At 44.7% G+C, this 24,356-nt stretch overlaps 1 protein-coding gene across 1 annotated transcript in view; it reads right to left on the bottom strand.

Moving 5' to 3' along the window:
- LOC126299332 (uncharacterized) overlaps window positions 1–24,356 on the bottom strand; it is a 793,355-nt gene that overhangs the window by 669,994 nt on the left and 99,005 nt on the right. Inside the window, exon 2 of the mRNA XM_049991162.1 lies at window positions 23,246–23,290. Within this exon, the coding sequence (XP_049847119.1) occupies window positions 23,246–23,290 (45 nt within the window). The remainder of the gene's footprint in view (window positions 1–23,245; window positions 23,291–24,356) is intronic.

Here is a 24,356-nt window from a genome sequence, read left to right as displayed (position 1 = left end):
TAAAATTTGAACTAGCCACAGCTGAACATTGTCTATTTTGTCTCTACCCATATGTTTTTTATGGGCCTGGTGCATAAAAATATCAGCCAATGAGAGTAACTTTTTCCTATTCTGCAGATCATTCCTGCGTAATTGCTGACATCTCTATTGACCCATTACACCCTGCTCATTAGATCTAATGACAGAAAATAGACTTGACTTCTTAGAGCATGTCCATATTGAAACTGGTTTCAGCGACATGAGAAATTTGTAGCAACAATGATTACCAAAATACGAAGCGCACTAAAACAAGTAGAAATATTTATATGTTCGGTAAACTAGATAAAGTAGCAGCAGTGTCACATGTCAATGAATAACTTGAAATTTTTAGCTCAGTACATGAGCAGGTAGAGGAAATATGGCTCAAGCTTAAAAGTGTAGCTGACCATGCACTCAATAGGTATGTACCCAGTAGAACAGTTCATGATGGAAGTGACCCTTCATGGTATACAGGCACTGCAAAGAAACTTCTAAAGAAACAAAGACAACTGCATAATGATTTTAAAACAAAGCCTAGAGCTATAGATAGATAGGGCAATACTGAATGAAATGTGTTTGGCTGTGAAGAGTGCAATATGTGAAGCCTTCAATGACTACCATAGCAAAATACTGTCAAAAGGAATTTTACAAAACCCAAAGAAAATATCGTTGTATGTAAAGTCCATTAGGGTCACCAAAATTAGTGTCCACACAGTCACAGATGATACAGGAACTGAAATTGAAGGTAGCAAAACAAAAAAAGCGAAAATGGTTAACACCATTTTCAAATGTTTCTTTACAAATCAAAGCCAGGAATATTTCCCCAATTTAATTATCATATTGCTGAAAAGGTGGGTGAAATAAGTATCAGTGTTAGAGGCAATCAGAAACAGCTGAAATCATTAAAACTGAACAAAACTCAAGGGCCTGAAGGAATCCCTGTTAGATCCTATACTCAATTTGAAGCTGAGTTAGCTCCTCTTTTAACTGTAATTACAATGTAACCACCTTCAGATCTGCTATTCAGGTTATAGGAATAACCCATCCAAATACAGCAACTTTCACTGCATCACAGCATTTGAAAGTTGCTGTATTTGGACAGGTAACCCCTATAACCAAAATATCAGTTCTGAAGAAGGTTCTAGAGGAACCAAAACTGGTCATATGAATAAACATTTTGCAGTCAAGACAGATTAAAAGTTACATTGTAAAATTACTGATTATGGCTATCCTATCAGATATTATGTCTTTTTTTTGCAAAAACTGTTAACTGAAATTTACTGCAGATCTGTCATACAAAGAACCTTAGCCAGTAATTGGAAGAAAGCACAGATCATGCCCATGTACAGGACAAGCAGCAGACATGATCCACAAAGCAACTGTCTAATATCCTTGACATCCATTTGTTGATGACTCTTAGAACAAATCCTGAGCTAAACATAATGAGGCACCTCCCCATGGAAGTGTGTTGGGTCCCTTGCTGATCCTACTGTAAATCAATATTCTTGCTGACAATGTTACCAGTAACTTCAGACTTTTGCAGATGATGCAGTTAGCTATAGCACAGTTCAGTCTGAACGAAACTGTACAAATATTCAATCATACTTTGATAAGATTTCAAAATGATGCAAAGATTAGCAACTTTCTTTAAATGTACAGAAATGTAAATTGTCCACCTCACAAAACAAAGTAACTTAGCAACCTATGAGTATGACATCAGTGAGTCACCCACTATCCATACAACAATAAAGCAGTAAATATGGGCTGCAGTGATCATGAGATTCTGTTGCTAACACTGCAGTTTTGTACAGAGAAAGTATCGCCCATTAAAATGATTGAGTGCAGGGATCTCAGTGATGTTAATATAGTAAACTTTTGCCAACTATTAAGCCATGAAACATGAGATGAATTGTTCAATGAAACAGATGTAAATTGAATGTTTAATAACATTCAGGGAACATACTAATATTACTTTGACATAGCCTTCCCAGAAGACAGAGAAAATATAAAACATGGTAAACACATGATGAACACTGCACAATAAATTAGAAGTTGCTTGATGGAAGGCACTGTATATGAAGGGTGGTATCAGCTGAGCACACGAAGACATCCAGGTGGAGGCGAGAACGTAGTAGAACACTGATGAAAACACTGTACACAAACGGAGACACACTGATGCATAGAAACACTGGCGACGATCATCGTTGAAGCACTCACACTGACAAAGGGGAGGGGGTTGGGGGGGGGGAGGCTGCCTCCACATTAAAGGGAGATATAGGGGGCGGGTAGGAGGGGGTTGGAGCCAGTGGGAGAAAGAAGGGCGAGCACGCGGGAGGAGAAAGGGTAGAGCTTGAAAGCCCTGGGAGGGGGGTGGAAGTAGGAGATGTGGGAGAGAGGAGGAGGGATAATGGAAGGTGAGGAGGGATAGAGGCAGCCATGGGGGAAAAGTGGGGAAATGGAGGGAAGAGTCAGAGCTGGTAGGAGGGGTAGATGGACGGGACAAGGACTTCATCAGGGGGGGGGGGGGGGGGTGAGATGGCGTAAGCCACCTTGGGAGAAGGTATGGAGGGTGGGAAGATGGAGGGCAGGTGGGATGCAAGAATACAGGCACGGCAGCAGACTGGGATGGGTGAGGATGGTAGAGACAAGTTGGTGTGGGAGACCAAGCTTGCAGGAAGTGTAAAGAATCTGTATCTGTTCAAGGAAAAGGAGAAGGTGCAGGGAGGAAATCAAGTCATATAGAATCCGTGTGGGGGATGGGAGATGGATGAGATAGGCGAGGCAGAGCAGATGGCATTCAAGGATTTGGAGGGGTGGAGGCCCAGGTGGAATGGGCATAGCAAAGGACGGGGTGGATGAAGGATTTATAAGTGTGGAGGATGCACGGCCAGTGAGGAGGCGTAGTCGGGAACGTGCCTTGGCTTGGATCGTCCAGAGATGAGAGATCTATCCAGGAGAGGCGACAGTCAAGGGTGACGCCAAGGTACTTGAGGGCGGGGATGAGGTTGATAGGACGGCCGTAGATGGTAACATAAAAATGAAGAAGGCGGAAGGAAGGAGTGGCTTTGCCTACAATGATCGCCTGGGTCTTGGAAGGATTGACCTTGAGCAACCAATGGTTACATCAAGTGGTGAACTGGTCAAGATGGGATTGGAGAAGGTGCTAGGAGAGTTGCAGGGTGGGAGGGAGGACAAGGAAGGCGGTGTCATCGGCGTAATGGAGAAGGTGTAAGGAGGGTGAAGGTGGCGGCATGTCCGCCGTGTAAAGATGGTACAGAAGAGGGGAGAGTACGGAACCTTGGAGCACACCAAGGGAGGGGTAGAAGGTGTAGGAATCCGTGTTTGGATGGTGACGTACGAAGGACGGTGGGAAAGGAAGGAGAAGATCAGTTAATAGGAAGGTCGAAGGTTTGGAGCTTGACTTCTCAGCGCAAGCGGCGGCCCCTAAATAGGCAGCAGAAGGACCGCAACGCGTGCGCGAGAAGGTGCCGTAACTGCCCTTTAGCGCAAGTAAACATACAGCGCCCCAGTGGCGGAAACAGGCGAAATCGAGATATCTCTTTCAAAAATTAAAATTATTCCGACGATCGAAACATAGACCGTTGTTTTTTAATGTCTGATAACACCGGGTTCCAAGTCTTACTTGAAAGGTAACCCTTGTCTCTATTAATAAGATTATCAGATAATCGAATATCTATGAATTCTTTTAAAACACAGTCCCAATAGCGAGATGCAGGGGCAACTATTTGTGTCATACAGAATTCTATGTCCCTCGGTGAGACAGTGCTCCGCCACTGCAGATTTCTTAGGTTGAAGCAACCGTGTGTTCCGCTGGTGCTCAACACATCGGTCCTAAATGGTCCAGATTGTCTGACCAATATCCTGTACACACCGGGCTTCCTCAAATCCAAGTCATCCTTAACTAAGAAGTCATCCTTAACTAAGCCAAGAAGCCCTCTAATCTTGGCTGGCGGACGAAAAATATTTTTGATATGATATCTTTTTAGTATTCTCCCTATTTTCGAGGAAATGCTTCCAACGAAAGGTAGAAAAGCCACCGATTTGCAGGTATCTTCTGGTGGTTCAGACGAAGGTCCAAACTGGAAAGCACGACGGATCTACTTCTCTGTACAGCCATTCTACTTGAACACAACCTTGAGATTGTCCACTTCTTGTGTCAAGCTTTCTCCGTCTGAAATGGCATAAGCTCTTCTCGTCAACGTCTGCAGGACCCCCGTACGTTGGAACGATGGATGACAGCTAGAAGCATGCAGGTAACGATAAACACTGTGTCCCTGCGACCCATCATCCATTCTGTACACCAGAACATCCAGAAATGGAAGCTTTCCATCGCTTTACACCTCCATGGTAAACTTAACTTGATGCAAGGATGCAGGGAATTAAAATGATCTAGGAGGCGGTCAAGAGCTTTTCTCCCATGAGGCCACACCATAAACGTATCGTCAACGTACCTCCAGAAACAGGTTGGTTTTAAAGACGCTGTCTTCAGCGCCATGTCCTCAAAATCCTCCATAAAAAGATTGGCGACTATTGAGGACAATGGGCTCCCCATAGCCACTTCGTCAGTCTGTTCAAAATATTTGTCATTGAATAAAAAGAACGTCGACTTCAGATTGGTGAGAAACTGGATGAGGAAACAACCAAGCTTTGTCGCCACTTTCTGGAACAAACTTTAACTGATGAATCTATAAATATATTACAACTTCCTACATGCTTCACCCATAGGGATCACGAAGATGATATTAAACTGATTAGAATGCGCACGCATCCATTTAAGAAATCATTATTCCCGTGCTCCAGATGGGAATGAAACGGGAAAAAGCCGTAATAACTGGTACAATGGGATGTACTCTCCGCCATACACTTAACAGAGATTTGCAGAATATGGACTGACATGTACATGTAGACTGTCTTTTATGTCATTGAGGCAGGGAGGGAAGGTGGTCCTGAGACTGTTAAACGTTAAGAGTTAGAAGTACCTACTACGAAAAACCTTTTTTTTTCACAGACTTAGCTGCAATGAGCATTCTATTGAAGTGTTATGTGGTCAGTTTTTCTCTGAAACTGTCATGCAACATATTTCACAATATGCTGTGCTCATTCCCTTGATCAATGTAGTCGACTCCTGACGCTGCGTGAAATTGCTCAACATTTAGTACCACCAGAGGCTGTCGCTTTCATTGCCTTAGACCCGCTTCTATACTAATGGAAATTGAAAAAAGAACACCGTGAATTCATTGTCCCAGGAAGGGGAAACTTTATTGACACATTCCTGGTGTCAGATACGTCACATGAGCACACTGACAGAACCACAGGCACATAGACACAGGCAACAGAGCATGCACAATGTCGCCACTAGTACAGTGTATATCCACCTTTCGCAGCAATGCAGGCTGCCATTCTCCCATGGAGACGATCGTAGAGATGCTGGATGTGGTCCTGTGGAACGGCTTGCCATGCCATTTCCATCTGGCGCCTCAGTTGGACCAGCGTTCGTGCTGGACGTGCAGACCGCGTGAGACGACGCTTCATCCAGTCCGAAACATGCTCAATGGGGGACAGATCCAGAGATCTTGCTGGCCAGGGTAGTTGACTTACACCTTCTAGAGCACGTTGGGTGGCACGGGATACATGCGGACGTGCATTGTCCTGTTGGAACAGCAAGTTCCCTTGCCGGTCTAGGAATGGTACAACGATGGGTTCGATGACGGTTTGGATGTACTGTACACTATTCAGTGTCCCCTCGACGATCACCAGAGGTGTACGGCCAGTGGAGGAGATTGCTCCCCACACCATGATGCCGGGTGTTGGCCCTGTGTGACTCGGTCATATGCAGTCCTGATTGTGGCGCTCACCTGCACGGGGCCAAACACGCATACAACCATCATTGGCACCAAGGCAGAAGCGACTCTCATCGCTGAAGACGACACGTCTCCATTCGTCCCTCCATTCACGCCTGTCGCGACACCACTGGAGGCGGGCTGCACGATGTTGGGGCGTGAGCGGAAGACGGCCTAACGGTGTGCGTGACCGTAGCCCAGCTTCATGGAGACGGTTGCGAATGGTCCTCGCCGATACCCCAGGAGCAACAGTGTCCCTAATTTGCTGGGAAGTGGCGGTGCGGTCCCCTACGGCACTGCGTAGGATCCTACGGTCTTGGCGTGCATACGTGCGTCGCTGCGGTCTGGTCCCAGGTCGACGGGCATGTGCACCTTCCGCCGACCACTGGCGACAACATCGATGTACTGTGGAGACCTCACGCCCCACATGTTGAGCAATTCGGCGGTACGTCCACCCGGCCTCCCACATGCCCACTATACACCCTCGCTCAAAGTCCGTCAACTGCACATACGGTTCACGTCCACGCTGTCGCTGCATGCTACCAGTGTTAAAGACTGCGATGGAGCTCCGTATGCCACGGCAAACTGGCTGACACTGACGGCGGCGGTGCACAAATGCTGCGCAGCTAGCGCCATTCGACGGCCAACACCGCGGTTCCTGGTGTGTCCGCTGTGCTGTGCGTGTGATCATTGCTTGTACAGCCCTCTCGCAGTGTCCGGAGCAAGTATGGTGGGTCTGACACACCGGTGTCAATGTGTTCTTTTTTCCATTTCCAGGAGTGTATTTTTAGTACAGTGAAACGACTGCACAGTCGAGAGCTTATCAGCTAGATGGCAAAAGACAAGGGGTTTAAAAGGAGCTGGCTACCACAAAATGTTCAGAGTACAAAACTTGGTCTCATCTCAGGCGACCAGAGCGGCATTCATTTCCCCCAACACCGTACTCCAGGTGGTGGACTGGACTGCTATCTCGCGGAGCAAAAAACAGCATTGTTCAAGGAAGCCTTTTAGGGAGATAAAGAAACTAGCCAGGTGTCGCTCTCCCTAGGCTAGCGTGTGAATTTACGTTACCTCAGATGCGATGTCACAAAATAACGTTATGTTAGATTTAAATTTCAGTATCCAGCCTTCCAGTTGGTTGTTATTGTTATTTTCTGTGGATCATACAATTTTTCGTTGGTGGCACATGTTGACCGTGTGTTAGGTCTGTTTCGAAATTGTACCAAGGAGTGAGAGTGATTTTCTGTCTGCCTTCGTACCCAATGGCTGTATTGGTTAAACGTAGCGTAAGTCTTGTTTAGCATCTTTAGTTTAGTCTCCTTCCAAAACCCAGGCGATCACTGTAGGCAAAACCCGCCTTCCTTCCGCCTCCTCGATTTCTACATCACCATCTATGGCCGTCCTATCGCCCTCGCCCCCACTCTTAAGTACCTTGGCGTCAGCCTCTACCGTCGCTACTCCTGGAACCCCCACCTCCCGACTCTGTCTCCTCGAGCTCCTTTCCGGCCGTACGTGGGGTCTCGACCCCTCCACCATCGTCCATACCTAGAAATCCCTCATTCGCCCTATCCTTTTCTATGCCCACCCTGCCTGGATCTCCGCTTCCCCTACCTTTTAGAAATCCCTTCAGATCCTGGAACGCCATGCTCTGCGCCTCGCCTATCGCATCCGTCTCCCCTCCCCCACACGGATCCTGTACGACCTTATTCCCTTCCCCCACCTCCTCCTTCTCCTCGAACCGATACGGACCCTCTACACCTCCCGTAAACTCGATCCTCCTCACCCGCTTGTCTCTCCCATCCTCTCCCACCCCTGTCCACTGCTGTGCCTGTGTTCCCACGTCCCACCTGCTCTCCATCTCTCCACTCTCATACCCTCTCCCAATGTGGCTTCCGCCAGCTCCCCCTCCCTGATGATGCTCTCCTCCCTTCCATCTAGCCCTCCTACCAACTCTGATCCCCCCTCCCTCTTCCTGTGTTTGTTCCTATGGGCACCTCTCTCTCCCTTCTCTCCCCCTTCCCTCCCTTCTACCTTTTCTCCCCACTCCTCCCCCAGGCTTCCCCTACCCCATTCCTCCACTCTTCCTACCATCTCCTCTGCCATTGGCATCTTTGCACTCTCCTCTCCCTCCCTCACCCTCTTCTTCCCCGGACTCGCACACGTTACGTGGACATTTGCGCGCCAGAGATCATCGCCATCAGTTTCTCGTGTGTGTGCCACCGTGTTTGTGTTTAGTGTTCGCCGTCACACTCCAACGTTCACCTGTGCCGTCGAAGTCGTCAGTGTTTGCGCACTGTGCCGACAGTTTTTCGTGTGTTTCTCGTCGAGTGTGAATGGCTCCGTGTTTTTTGTATTCTGTGTCTACTGTTTTTGCCCACCATTTTGTTCAGTCTATGTGTCTTGTTCATATTTTTCATTGTTAATATTGAGGCTGAAGAGCAGCGTGGGATGCTGCTGCAAGCCCGCCTGATGTACAGGTGTTTAAAATAACAATAAAGGGAAAAAAAATAGTTTAGTCTTACTGGCAGGAACTCGCAATGTCTGCCACGACTGGCCAGCGAGTTCCCAGTTCCAGGCAGTAAAGTTTCAGGGCGCCCCACATGAGTAGGCCTACACTTGCTGCTAGGAGAGAGAAGAGTAAAGGCAGATGCTGCTAGGAAATGATGGAGTAAATATGACACCGAAATTTTGGTAAAATGGGCCAGCACTGCGATCACTGATTCAGTGGGGACACAATATTAGTTAAATCCCTTCACTAGCTAGTTATTCCGTTTTAATGCTTTGCAGACATCTATTTTTCTTCCGATAGTCATTTTCGCTGTCTTACTGGTGTTCGAACCTATTTTTCCATGTTCTTCCTTTAATTTACTAATCATGCTTACACTCACTGATCGTATTCATGTGCCACTGGCATTGCTTTGCTTTTATCATGCCCACCCATTTGTGCCATGGTTAGAGTACATTAGAATTCCTTTATCTAAGTATTAACAGTTCAGTTATTGGGTAACTCATGTGTTTTGATTTTCGATAACAAACCTCGTTGTTATAGTGAACACTTGTTTCTGTTATAGATTAGATGATTTTTTTCTCTCATTAATATATCTATGTTCATGGTTTGGAATCCGTATTATCATGCTTGATTGGGCCACTTCTATTAATTATGATTTAGTAAGACGTTTCTGTTGTGCGACGTTTAACCCTAGCACCACTAAGGGGGGAATTGCCCGCAGTATTTGTTTTATTTGTGTAATATATCTATTTCTTGGAATGAAAAAGCAAGAATTTAGTTAGTTGTAGAAAATATCTAGAGTATGTGCTCCCATGGTTTTATAATTTTTGTGAATTATCTAAATCTGCCTATTATATTTAAATTTAATTTAAGCACGGGCAGTTTCCCTCCCCCTTAGACATCGGTGAGACAACCTTTCTCATTAAAATCTTTCTCAATATGGCAGAAAGAAATGCTGTTTATGACTGTTGTACCGCTGTATTGTGTTGCCATTGTTGTTTTGAAATAAATCTCCTTTGTTGTTCTAGCAGTTGTACATTACTCACAGTTCTAATAAAATGTCTCATCAGTATCAGGGGTTCCTCACAGATGAAGAGGCGTCAGCTATAATAAATGAAGCAAGTGAAGGTGATTAAAGTGATCCAGAAGAAGGTGATACATTTGTGACATACGATAGTGACACAGCAATCGAAAATGAGTCAAGTTCACGGAGTTCATCCCCTGATGAACAGCATGCAGCTGCTTCCAGCATCACTGTTACAGCAAAAAGCGGTACGGAATATATCACTGCGCCTCCAAGGCAAGTAAGCAGGTCAGTACAAAATATAGTGAATTTTCGTGAAGGTTTGACTCATGAAGGCTTGACCTCTATTGTGTCAGAATCTTTCAAAAAGTTTTTAGCTCCCGAAATGATGAAGATTATCGCGAACTATACAAACCAAGAAGCTCGTAATAAGAACTTAAAACTCACAACCACAGAAGAAATGTACGCCTTCATTGGTATTTTGATACTCATGGGCACAAATAATGATACTAGGCTGCCTCTTGAGGACTTATGGGGGAAAGTACTGGGAAAGAATATCTACATAGCTACAGTGAGTCGTATTCGATGTAGAGAACTTCTGTCTCTGATTAGATTTGATGGTAAAGAAACAAGAACGAAAGCAGGATAAGTTTTGTCTCCTTCGTGAAGTTTTCGACAAAATTGACGAATTGTTTGTGAAATACTACACACCAAGTGCAGATCTAACGATCGATGAAATGCTCTCCCTATTTCGAGGAAGATGTCCTTTTAAGGTCTTTATGAAAGACAAGCCTGGGAAGTATGGTATATTAATTAGGATGTTATCAGATGCACACACCCGGTATTTTCTAGAAATGATGGTCTATGCAGGGATGGATGAACGACCTGCGGACGAACGGAGTGCAAAGGCAGTTGTTAGACGCAGTGAATCCGCCACTAATCGGTCGAGTGCCTCCTCAGTTTGCCTGACGAGGCTAGGTGCACCTCATACCAGCCCTCCCACCCACGAAAAATCCCTGGTAGTACCGGGAATCGAATTTTATTTTATTTTAAGCATATATCTGGTCATCCACATGGCAGTCAATCGAGCTGACCACTTCGCTACAGAGGCAACTGGTAAAGTAGGCGTTGTGTTAATGCAGTTCGTGTCTTAGAAGCGATGTTGTTTGTAATATATTTTATCAACTGCTATGTTCAGAAATTGTGTTGGTGTTAATTATAATGTCTGGTGGTGTTTTGGAACTGGAGCAACTACAGGCTCTACCGGTTAGCTGGCACAGCGAAACAAGTATGCGATACACTAGCATACCAAGTACAGGGGAAAAAAAATTATTTATAAATTTCAACTATGCAGTATCCTTTTTTCATGGTGAGTGGGAGCGTTGCGAAATACCATACGAAAGACAACTAATTGTTCAACTGATCGCACAGACAATGAAAACACACACATTTACCGTCTAGTAAGGTCATCCGAAGACCAGTATCAGTTGCAAAGCGATTTAGAAAAGATTGCTGTATGGTGTGTCAGGTCGCAGTTGACGCTAAATAACGAAAAGTGTGAGATGATCCACATGAGTTCCAAAAGAAATCCGTTGGAATTCGATTACTCGATAAATAGTACAATTCTCAAGGCTGTCAATTCAACTAAGTACCTGGGTGTTAAAATTACGAACAACTTCAGTTGGAAGGACCACATAGATAATATTGTCAGGAAGGCGAGCCAAAGGTTGCGTTTCATTGGCAGGACACTTAGAAGATGCAACAAGTCCACTAAAGAGACAGCTTACACTACACTCGTTCGTCCTCTGTTAGAATATTGCTGCGCGGTGTGGGATCCTTACCAGGTGGGATTGACGGAGGACATCGAAAGGGTGCAAAAAAAAGGGCAGCTCGTTTTCTATTATCACGTTATAGGGGAGAGAGTGTGGCAGATATGATACACGAGTTGGGATGGAAGTCATTACAGGATAGACGTTTTTCGTCGCGGCGAGACCTTTTTACGAAATTTCAGTCACCAACTTTCTCTTCCGAATGCGAAAATATTTTGTTGAGCCCAACCTACATAGGTAGGAATGATCATCAAAATAAAATAAGAGAAATCAGAGCTCGAACAGAAAGGTTTAGGTGTTAGTTTTTCCCGCTCGCTGTTCGGGAGTGGAATAGTAGAGAGATAGTATGATTGTGGTTCGATGAACCCTCTGCCAAGCACTTAAATGTGAATTGCAGAGTAGTCATGTAGATGTAGATTTTATGAGAAGGAAGGTCTAAATACAACTAGGAGTTATCTACAGATGACAAGACTTTCTAATCATGAGTGATGCGACCACACTTGGTAAAGTCTTAATTGAAAACGATATGAAACAACTTTTTCCGAAACATGGAGACTTATGACAACAGTTCGCTCGATAATCATCTTGCTTAGGTTAGCAGCTCGTGTTGGCGTTTCTCCGTGTTTGCGAATTAAATAAGGTTTTTAAGAACTCTGCCTTGTGCACTACACCTACAAATACTGGAGAGGGTGAGTGAAGCTTTTCAACTCTGAGGAGAATCAATACATTTTTGTAAAGCAGTATTATCGATAATATAGGTTTAGTGCATTAGCAGTGCTCTTCCATGATATGGGCGCTCTTCAATGAAAATGTTTGTAACTTGTCACTTCCTGGCACTGTTCGCTTTTGTAGTCGGTGCAGGGGGATAGGAGGTTTTTCCCTAATTCTCCTAAACGAGTAGAAGTCACGGAGGATTAGGCTCCTAGCAAGGACGGTTTCCGCGACGGCTTGTGTTCTCCAAAGTTCGCAGCGAAAGTTCCAAAAGCCCTAGGAGGAAGCGTTATTACCTCGACATGGAAATGACCAGTGAAACTACATGGATGCAGCCACTGAGTCTGAAAGCTCTGAATGTTAAATAATTGCATGCACAGTTTGGAGCTCGACCGGGAGCCCTGGTGCGGTTGAAGCAGCCAGTCGTGTGCCTCCGGGCGGCTGGTGTTGTGGAGTCAGTGGCCCTCCGTCATCGACGAGATTACTTCCAGTACAGAAACTTACTACGCATTCGCAAGTGCGTTCCCATGCGCGCGTGTCGAATTCTGCTTATGTATTTTCCTCTTTCTGTGCAGAAATCGCGAGAACAACCAGCGCCAATTGGTCTGCGACAGCATTACGAGGTGTTTTTGTTGACAAGTTATCTCAAAAATGGTTCAAATGGCTCTGAGCACTATGGGACTTAACATCTGAGGTCATCAGTCCCATAGAACTTAGAACTACTTAAACCTAACTAACCTAAGAACATCACACACATCCATGCTCGAGGCAGGATTCGAACTTGCGACCGTAGCAGTCGCCGGTTTCGGAATGAAGCGCCCAGAACCGCTCGGCCACCACGGCCGGTAACAAGTTATTTACAATAGCCAGTTGCAGTACTGAAATCGACCAAAGGCATCTGAATTAGTCATTCAATGCACTACCGTTATTTTGATAGGTTTCTGTTTGAGTGTGTGCACAGCTTTGTGCCACATCAGACTGAAGTACTAAATGCCCCACACCCCCCCACCCCCACGCCCACCCCCCTCGACGGAGGTACGAGTCCTCCCTCGGGCACGGGTGTGTGTCGTCCTTAGTGTAAGGTAGTTTAAGTAGTGTGTAAGCTTAGAGACCGATGACCTCAGCAGTTTGGTGCCATAAAGCCTTACCACAAATTTCCAAAATTTTTACTAAATAACACTCGAAGTTCGTCGGACTTCTTTCCAAGGCCGCTCTTACCGAGCCAAATTTTGTCACAACCGATACACGTGAACGGAGCCCACTTCCCTGCCACCGGTTCCGGCATAACGCCGGAAACATCTCTTCAACATCCCGTACGCCGTCGGTTCTCCCACATACTTGGGCAGGGGTTCCCAGACGGTACCAGATGACGACTATCCGCAGCATCGTTGCACGTAGTGCAGCTCGAAACGGGCTATTAAGCTGATGTCCACCAAGTTCCGCAGTCATGCCTAAGGATCATCGCTGGAGCATGCCGAGAACTTACAGCTATAGAGGCCTAGAGGTGTTTATCAGCCGCCGCTACGGACTGCCGGGTTCTGCAAAACCAATCTCTGCTGTTTAAACTGAGCTCCTTCAAGTATGCCACCCCCCTCCTCCCTGCTCATTTTATAGAAACTGAACAATTCCAGATTTAGGGTAAAACATAGCGGTAATTTACAGTGATCATTCATTTTTTTCTCTTTCAGATATCTTTTTTCCTCTTCCTGTAGCGCCTGATCGTAGGCAAACGTAATCTAAACGTGTCAAAGGGGTTGTCTATCTCTCAGGCGCTATAGAAGCAGTAAGGCCGAGTTGGTGTCGCAGTTTCTGACAGGCACATTTTTAGCGTGCTCATGAAAAGTCCTTGGGTGGTACAGACGGCGTTGTCGGTCTGTGTGATCTTAGAGGGACACTTTGCCGTTTTATTCACGCCTGTGTCAATGTCGAATCTTCCTGTGCTTAGGAAACAGAAGGGTGCGAAAAAGGAGGGTTGAAAAAGTATAAAAACATTTTTCTGTCTCAGATTACGTTCAAATTTCGTCGATTTTTGTTTTAAGAATCCCTAGTTGTTCAAGCAAAACCTGTTGTCCCGCTACATTCTAAATAGCTGAGATAACGTTCGGTGGAATTCCAGCCCCATAAAGTCCAAAGAGTAGGGTTTAAATGCCCAGGAAGTAGCAGCAGTGGTCAAATTTGTCAAGAACGTCGTCCTATTTCCCATCTTACTGCGAACTATCGTTTTCGACAGCGAATATACGTGTGTGGGAATCAACACACCAAAGAAAGGGTGCTTTTGTTGACGCCCTTTATGCCACTCCATGAAGCCTTTTCCGTCGATTCTGAGCGCCGGTGTGACTGAAATGTTTTCCTCGACCACCGGAGAGAAAAACACGTGATATCAATGCTGGGTGCCGTGGTTCTGACCTCATCCCAGAGGCGTCAAACAAAGTAGTGAAATGTGGGTAAGACGAAGTGAGGCGACCTTCCCATCGTGGAGTTGAGCAGAATTATGGTGAAGCTCTGTTGACAATGTGACATCATTAACCCACCCTCAAAACTCACACGAACGTCTGAGGTGTAGCCTTTCTTTCCATGTATCGACACGTTGCTGTCTGAAGCGTCGCAGAGCGCCAAGCTTTTGCACGATTACCGAGAAAGGTTGTGGGTACCTTTGAGCCAAATTTCAAACTTCGTGTTGCAATGGGAGACAGTTACGGGGTTCCGAAAAAGTGATCCTTTAATTTTGTTGGGCGGTGTATTTTGAATCACTATACACAGCCACCTGTGTAATCGGAGTAAAAGTAAATCTGCGTTCTAAGCGTAGTTCAGTGGAGAGTGCTGTGTCTCTAACTGTGAACGGGACAATGTGGCTTGAGAAAACTGATCAGTCGGTCAACATACCTCGAAGATCATTTTGAGCTTAGACGGTCCGCCCGTGATCAGTTTACGGCAGCGCGGGAAATTGCCCTGCGAATTAGTGCACACAACAGGGATACATATGTATATGCAGCAGGTATATGTTGCGCACCAACTAAGAGGTACTCAAAAAAGACCACGGGACGCCGCTGCCGCACAGGCGCGACCACTCGTCTGCGCAATGTCCTCAACACGTCGCAGGTGCCTGTCGAGGTCAGGACAGAGATTTATGTAGCTGTGAGCGCATTACGTCGGAGCCAAGTTCATTCTAACGTGAGCAAATTGTTGTTGTTCGTATGATGGGTGCTTCAGTAAGCAAGATAGCCGAAGTGTTTGGTGTTTCAAGAGGCACCGTATCGCAGATTTATACCGCATACACAGAAGGCGGAGAAACATCATCCGCTACATCAAAAAGCGGACGAAAGTATGTGTTGAATGATCGTTACAGACGGAGATTCAAGAGGATTGTGACGAAAAATAAGAGGACGACAGCTGGAAAAGTCACTGCAGAACAGAGTGACGCACTCATGAACCCTGTAGGTAACACGAAGAAAGCTCCATACGATGGGATTTGCAAGGTGAACTGAAATTCCAAAACCAGTCATCAGTGATGCCAGTGCTTGTAACAGGAAAATGTGGCGCCGAAGCCATAAAAATGGAAGCAATTCAGCTGGTCGGATGAGTGTTGTTTCTCTGTGTTTACAACTTCTGCCCGAGTTTACACCTACATCTACACCAATATTCCCCAAGCCACCTGACAACGTGGGGCAGAGGGTACTTCTGGTACCACTAACTGACTCCGCCTTCCTAATCCCATTTGCGAATGTCGAGTGGGAAGAATGACTGTCGGTAGGCCTCCGTATTAACTCTAACGTCTCGAATTTTTTCTTCGTGGTCATTTCGCAAGATGTGGGAGGACGTAATATGTTGTATGACTCTTCCCGGACAGTACACTCCCGAAATTTCAATAGTAAACGTCTCTGTGATGCACAACGTCTCTGCCACTGGACTTCGTTGAGCATATCTGTGAACCTGTCGCGCAGAGTACATGATCCCATGACGAGACTCACCCCTCTTCGTTGGATCTTCTCTAAATCTTCTTCTCAAGAATCGGTCGGACGAGCGCTTTGTAAGCCACTTCTCGTGGATAGTTACATTTCCTCAGGATTCTTCGTATGAATCTCAGTCTGGCATCTGCTTTTACTGCTGCATGTTTTACGTTTACTTAGGGACACTTATTTACGTTGAGGATCAACTGCCAGAGCCTGCACCATTCGTCAATCCTCTGTGGGTGATTTCGGAAATCGATACTATCTTCTTGCGTTGTTACTTTCTTATAGACAACCGCATCATCTGTAAACAGTCTCGGAGCTTCCGACACTTTTTACTATATCACTGATATACACTGTAATCAGTAATGGTCGAATCACATTTCCTTGGGATACTCCGGCAATTACCTTTACATCTGTCGACTTTTTTTTAAGAGCGACGTGTTGAGTTCTGTCTGTAAGGAAGTCTCGAATCAGTCTCTAGTATGGTCCCATACTCGGGGCGGGGGGGGGGGGGGGGGGGGGGGGCTCGTATTTTTGCCAAGAGTGAAACATTCCAGGGAGTCGGGCTGCCACATCGTGCTATTCTATAGGCCCCATGGGTCCTCTGGAAGGTCGCATTTCTGCCAAGGATTACCTGGCTGAACATATAAATCTTTCTGCTGGATTTAGTTACCCTTTGAACTTCTGTACTCATTGGTGCTATAACTGCCTCATGGTCACTTATACCAGTTTGTATGTGGACTTCCTCAAAGAGGTTAAGCTTGTTTGTTACCATTAGACGTATTTTCATCACGGATGTGGTTGTGAACTATATTTCTAGGTATTTTTCAAAAACAGTGTCGGAAAGCTAGAATCAGGCACGGCCGTTCCTTTTTATGCATTCAGAAATTTCCTTTCAGGTCCCGGCCGATGAAGTGAATGAATTTTTCTCAGCGCGAGTCAATCCTCATATGGCAAAAACCAATCGCCCATGAAAATCTCTCTTGATGCAACAGGGAGCGACGGTATCAGTATAACCATGATAAAGAATGCTCCCGACAGTTTAGTATCTGGTCTGAACAGACATACTTAATTTTTCTCTAGTGAATGGAACATATCCCACTCCTTGAAAAAAAAGAGTAGTCCGACTTATCCTTAACACCGAAAATCCGCAATCGCCTTGTGATTACCGACCAAACAGCATATTATCTACTGTATCCAAAAGTTCGGAATATATTGTTCATGAACAAATTACTGATTATTTACGCGAATTCAATTTATATGACAAATATCATTCTTGATTCGTAAACACCATAGCACACAGACTGTACTAATTACGATAAGTATGACCTGAAATGTGCCATGGACAACAGTGAGCCCACAGTTTCGACAATACAAGGCTTTAGCAAAGTTTATGGTACTGTCAGCTTTGTCATACTGCTAAGAAAAATGCGACAGCTAAATTTTTCAGAAAGTGCGCGGGATTGGTTGCAAAGCAGGCAGTAATTTGTTGACTTTGGGCATTAAAAATTATCCTGGACGCATATTCTCTGAAGGACGCCATATGGGTCGGTCCTAGGCTCACTTTTGCTTTCATTGTATGTCAATGATATTTCGTCGGTTCTATCCTCCTGTAAACACAATTTTTATACCGACAACTTCACGCTTTACCTAAGTGACAGACCTGAAGATATCACTATTGGGATAGTCCAGATGAATGATGACTGTTCGGTGGTAACATGGGCGAGAAACTAGGGAATTAATGCGAAAAAAGTCACAGTATCTCGCATCAGACATTAAATACCTCATTTCATCGTGATCCACACTTATCTAGTGTCTTATCTGTGCCTCTTCATGAAACAAAATATTCGCCAAATTATTCCATGTTGCTGCTTTCCGCCTCTGGAACGGGCTGCTATTCGCACAGTTCTATTTCCTGTTGCTTTTAAAGAGAACCTAAAGCTCTTCTTTCTGTCATCCTCATAACGTTAACCCAAAAATTAGCGTCTATGGCCAAGTTTACCCCTGTCAAACAATAAGCCAATGCTCGTATCTTCCAGTTACACTTCTTTCTTTTCCCTGACTTCCAGTAGCTGTCAGTTACCACGTTCCTTTTTTTCTCCCTGTTCAAATCCTTTCTCCCATGCCCGTTGTTGCTGGTTCTCACAATTAAAACCTGTCTTCCCGTAATTGCTAATTATTGTACACTGAAGAGCCAAAGAAGCTGGTATAGCCATGCGTTTTCAAATACAGAGATATGCAAATAGGCAGAGTACGGCGCTGCCGTCAGCAACGCCTATAAAAGACAACAAGCGTCTGGCGCAGCTGTTAGGTCGGTTACTGCTGCTACAATAGCAAGTTATCAAGACTTAAAGTAGTTTGAACGTGATGTTATAGTCGGCGCACGGGCGATGGGACACAGCATCTCAGAGGTAGCGACGAAAGGGGGATCTTCCTGTACGACCATTCACGAGTGTACCGTGAATATCAGGAATCCGGTAAAACATCGGAAAAAGATCCTGCAAGAACGAGACCAACGACGACTGAAGAGAATCGTTTAGCGTGACAGAAGTGCAACCCTTCCGCAAACTGTTGTGGATTTCGATGCTGGGCCATCAACAAGTGTCAGCGTGCGAACCATTCAACGGAACATCATCGATATGGGTTTTCAGAGGCGAAAGTCCACTTGTGTACCCTTGATGACTGCACGACACAACGCTTTACGCCTCACCTGGGCCCGTCGACACTGACATTGGACTGTTGTTGACTGGCAACATGTTGCCCAGTCGGACGAGTCTCGTTTCAAAGTGTGTCGGGCGGATGGACGTGTACGGCTATGGAGACAACCTCATGAATCCATGGGCCCTGCATGTCAGCAGGGGACTGTTCAAACTTCTGGAGCCCCTGTAATGGTGTGGGGCGTGCGCAGCTGAAGTGGAATGGAACGCCTGATACGTCTAGAGACGACTCTGACAGATGACGCGAACGTTAGCATCCTGTCCGATCACCTGCTTCCATTCATGTCCATTGTGCATTCCGACCGACTTGAGCAATTCCAGCAGGACACCCTAAACGTCCAGAACTGCTACAGACTGGCTCCAGGAACACTCTTCCGAGTATAACATTTCCGCTGGCCACCAAACTCCCCAGACATGAGCATTATTGAGCATATCTGGGATGCCTTGCAACGTGCTGTTCAGAAGAGATCTCCAGCCCCTCGTACTCCTACGGTTTTATGGACAGCCCTACAGGATTCATGATGTCAGTTCCCTCCAGTATTAATTCAGACATTAGTGGAGTCCATGCCACGTCGTGTTGCGGCACTTCTGCGTGCTCGCGGGGGCCATACATGGTATTAGGCAAGTGTACCAGTTTCTTTGGCTCTTCACTGTATGTAGCAATATAAAGTGTGTATGTGTGTGTGTGTGTGTGTGTGTGTGTGTGTGTGTGTGTGTGTGTGTGTGTGTGTGTGTGTGTGTGTGTGTGCGTTATTTTTATTTGTACTAGAGTAATTTGTAGTTTCGAAATGTAATATAACACGCTTACCGGAACACGGGTGATGCGGAATAGGTAGACGGCTTGGTTAAATATAACAGAGGGCGTGATGGCACTAATCATATCAACTTAAATAATTCAGTAAATAAAACATTGAAAATATGCTGATACAGTGTGTCAGTGACATGAGGGGTGGCTCATTGTGTGGAAATGAGTTTCAAGCAAAAATGGAGGTCGGAGATCACCCAGAGAACGGGTGTCACACTTCATTACCTTTTATTATTAATATTGGAAATCATAATTTAATTGTTATATACGAACTATCTGGGGAAGCGTCTACGGCATTGGCGATGATTATAGTATTATTACAGCAGCAAACGTTCAATTTTTCTAAACAAATGACGGGGATATGGTGTCACGAGAATACGTTACCTGATCAAACGTATTTGGACACCCCTATGTAATGCGTATTGATGCACTAGATGTCACGAGAGACGGACCCGCTAGTACAAAAGGAGGTGGGGTGTTTTGTGTTATTAGTAGAATAGCAGTAACAGAAGAATAGGTCGGTCAGGAGAGCCCATTGATTTTGAACGTGAACTAGTCACTGCAGGTCACTTAAATGAGAAATCCCTCAGTGACATTTCGATCCATCTAAGGCTGCTCCAGTCGACTGTTGGCGATGGAAGAATAAAGGGAGATGGAGACCAGGCAGGCCTCACGTACCGATGGACAGGGAGTCTCGGGCAATGCGGAGGTAGGTTGTACACGGTAGCACGAAATCAACGGAAGGAATCATTTACGAGTTCAAAAGAATTACGAACAGTCCAGTTATCACAACACCTGCGCTTCGGGAATTTATAAAAACTGGGGTACAGCGGTCGGGCACCTCCTTACGAGCCACGCGTTTCTGCAGTCGCTGCTAAGCGACGCTCGATGTCGCGTAAAGAGCGACGCTGGAAATGAGTGATGACCCACGCTGTACCGCTGCACCACACATGATGGTAGGTAACGTTCTCAAGGCAGTCGCCAAAATCAAATCCTCCCATCGTTGCGATGGGAGGATTTGATTTTGGCGACTGCCTTGAGAACGTTACCTACCATCATGTGTGGTGCAGCGGTATGTGGGTTTTTTGGGTGTGGTCATCTTATTACGCCAGAGAAATCGCTAAATGAACGGATATGAACCATTTTTGCAGCATCGTGAACTGCATGCTGGAGAGGAACAGATCGGAAGCGAAGACTCTTTGCATCAGCACGGCAGTGCATCTTATCATAAATGAGAATCTGTGAGACAATGATTTGTTGACAAAAAGTTCCTGAAGTGGAGGAATCTGCACAGAGTTCCGACCTGAACACACTGGAACACCTTTAGGATGAGTCACAACGTCGACTTTGCTCCAGACCCCAACGTCGATTACTATCTTCTCTCGTTTCGGCCTCCACTGACATTCAGACATGTCTCAGACTCTGCACGTACTACAAACCTAGTGGTCGAGTACTACACTCCCTAACGTGGACGCTGTGCCAGAACTGTGGCGCGCCCAAAGGTGTTTACAGGGTGGTCCATTCATAGTGACCGCGCCAAATAGCTCACGAAATAAGCATCAAACGAAAAAACTACAAAGAACGAAACTTGTCTAGCTTGAAGGGTGAAACCAGATGGCGCTACGGTTGGCCCGCTAGATGGCGCTGCTATAGGTCAAACGGATATCACGTGCGTTTTTTTTACATAGAAACCCCCATTTTTATTACGTATTCGTGTAGTACGTAAAGAAATATGAATGTTTTAGATGGACCACTTTTTTCGCTTTGTGATAGATGGACCTGTAATAGTCACAAACGTATAAGTACGTGGTATCAGGTAACATTCCGCCAGTGCGGACGGTATTTACTTCGTGATAAATTACCCGTGTTAAAATGGACCGTTTAACAATTGCGGAAAAGGTCGATATCGTGTTGATATGTGGTTATTGTGATCAAAATGTCCAACGGCCGTGTGCTATGTATGCTGCTCGGTATCCTGGACGACATCGTCCAAGTGTCCGGACCGTTCGCCGGATAGTTACGTTATTTAAGGAAACAGGAAGTGTTCAGCCACATGTGAAACGTGAACAACAATGATTATGCCCAAGAAGGTGTTTTAGCTGCTGTCACGGCTAATCCGCACATCAGTAGCAGACAAATTGCGCGAGAATCGGGAATCTCAAAAACGTCGGTGTTGAGAATGCTACATCAACATCGATTGCACCCGTACCATATTTCTATGCACCAGGAATTGCATCGCGACGACTCTGAACGTCGTGTACAGTCCTGCCACTGGGCACAAGAGAAATTACGGGACGATGACAGATATTCTGCACGCGTTCTATTTAGCGACGAAGGGTCATTCACCAACAGCGGTAACGTAAACCGGCATAATATGCACTATTGGGCAACGGAAAATCCACGATGACTGCGACAAGTGGAACATCAGCGACCTTGGCTGGTTAATATATGATGCGGCATTATGGGAGGAAGGATAAGTGGCCCCCATTTTATCGATGACAATCTAAATGGTGCAATGTATGCTGATTTCCTACGTAATATTCTACCGATGTTACTACAAGATGTTTCACTGCATGACGGAATGGCGATGTACTTCCAACATGATGGATGTCCGGTACATAGCTCGCATGCAGTTGAAGCGGTATTGAATAGCATATTTCATCACAGGTGGATTGGTCGTCGAAGCACCATGGCCCGGATATCTTTCTGTGGGGAAAGTTGAAGGATGTTAGCTATCGTGATCCACCGACAACGCCTGACAATATGCGTCAGCGCATTGTCAATGCATGTGCGAACATTGCGGAAGGCGAACTACTCGCTGTTGAGAGGAATATCGTTACACGTATTGCCAAATGCATTGAGGTTGTCGGACATCATTTTGAGCATTTATTGCATTAATTGCATTAATGTGGTATTTAGAAGTAATCATGCTGTAACAGCATGCATCCTCAGAAATGATAAGTTCACAAAGGAACATGTATCACATTGGAACAACCTAAATAAAATGTTCAGACGTACCTACGTTCTGTATTTTAATTTAAAAAACCTACCTGTTACCAACTGTTCGTCTAAAATTGTGAGCCATATGTCTGTGACTATTACAGTGCCATCTATCACAAAGCGAAAAAAGTGGTCCAACTGAAACATTCATATTTCTTTACGTACTACACGAATATGTAATAAAAATGGGGGTTCCTATTAAAAAAAACGCAGTTGATATCCGTTTGACCTATAGTAGCGCCATCTAGCGGGCCAACCATAGCGCCATCTGGTTTCCCCCTTCAAGCTAGACAAGTTTCGTTCTTTGTAGCTTTTTCGTTTGACGCTTATTTCGTGAGATATTTGGCCCGGTCACGGCCCGGTCACGGCCATATCCATGCTCACTCTCAACGGCCTCTTATCATAAACAGTGAAAGAAGAGGGCACTTTAAGCCCTATGATATGGCCTTCACAATTCGGTAAGCAGTTTCTTCCAGAACACTAGCGTAGAAGCAAACGTGAAACACAGACGACAGGATCGTGAAGTGAATGAACACCTAAAGCAAAAACTACAAATATCGGTCAGAATAACTGATAGAGTTAAGACGAAGTTACCGCAGAATGAAAAAGGACGTCTAATTTGGTTACAGTAGATAAACTGTCATTCATTCGTGAGACAGTCACACGCGAGGGCATACGTTGAATCGTATAGTTTCGAGTAAATATGGCGAAAAAGCTCTTGCCTCCTTGTCGAAGATTAACGCAATTTCAGATCACGAGATAATTTTTTAGTACATAATCAGAAATATATCCTCTGCGGGAGGACGGGTTATTTACGTTACCTGTACATGTCGGTCTTCCACACACTTTCGGGTCCTTGAGGGGATCTGAAACAAAAAAATCGTACATTAGTAATGGAAATAAAATGCTATTGATTGTAATCAGAAATTATTTTGCAGGAAAGACAAATGAATATAAGAAGTAAAAAAAAGCCCTTGAATTTTTAAAAAATATTCATCCACAAAAGTCGTACCGCACGTTCACCAGCAACCGCTTTGTGACTAAACATAAAAAACTAAAACAATTAGATATAAAAGACACAAAAATAAAGTTAATTATTATAAAAGTGAATCTGTCATGTTGTGTAACTGTCGCGGTAGTTAATTAACAGATTATTGAATGTTCAAAGAGATATGACATCAAAACTGAGCTGAACTTTCATCACATCAGGTTGTAAAATAGACAGAAACAACAGCAAGCTGTTGTGAATACACTAACAACATAATGTGGGTACAGTTGAGTCAGCGAAGTGTTTCGGGTGATAGCGAAAAACCATGTTAAAATTGGACGAGTAATACCCAGTCCAATTTCTAAGAAAATCATCACGAAACTACTACAATGCCCACAATAGCTCGAATAAATGACGTTATCCAAAAAAGTATGACATAACAAAGAAGTAACAGAAAGTATAAAAGATTTTCTCCTAAAGTATCCTAAGTTTAAATTATTTTGCCGAATAATGTATTTAAAAACTTTTCAGTAAATTTTTAAACACCTTTTTATGTTAACATTTTAAATTCATATTAGCAGGGAGTAGTTTAAAGTAAAGACATTTAATGCTACGATATAAACATGTAAAACAAATGTTTTGAGATATAAATATGTGTTTTAGAAAGTGATAGTCTCCTACTATCAAAGAATGTACAATTATTTAGAAAGTTCAACACCATTCAAATTGGTATTTCATTCCAGGCACCCATATATTGAAGGTAAAAAGGACAAGGAACAGACAGTAGTTTAAAGCAAATCACGCCTACCTCCATTACCAAACAGGCAAATCACTTATGACTCAAGATGTGTCCTATCAACCGATTCCCTTCTTTTAGTCAAGTTATGTTACTTTTTTTCTTCTCAGTTCGAATTGGTACCTCCTTAGTTACCTGGTCCATCAAA

Source organism: Schistocerca gregaria, chromosome X, assembly GCF_023897955.1.
Source record: "Schistocerca gregaria isolate iqSchGreg1 chromosome X, iqSchGreg1.2, whole genome shotgun sequence".
Lineage (NCBI taxonomy): Eukaryota > Metazoa > Arthropoda > Insecta > Orthoptera > Acrididae > Schistocerca > Schistocerca gregaria.
This window is presented reverse-complemented; position numbering and strand designations above follow the sequence as displayed.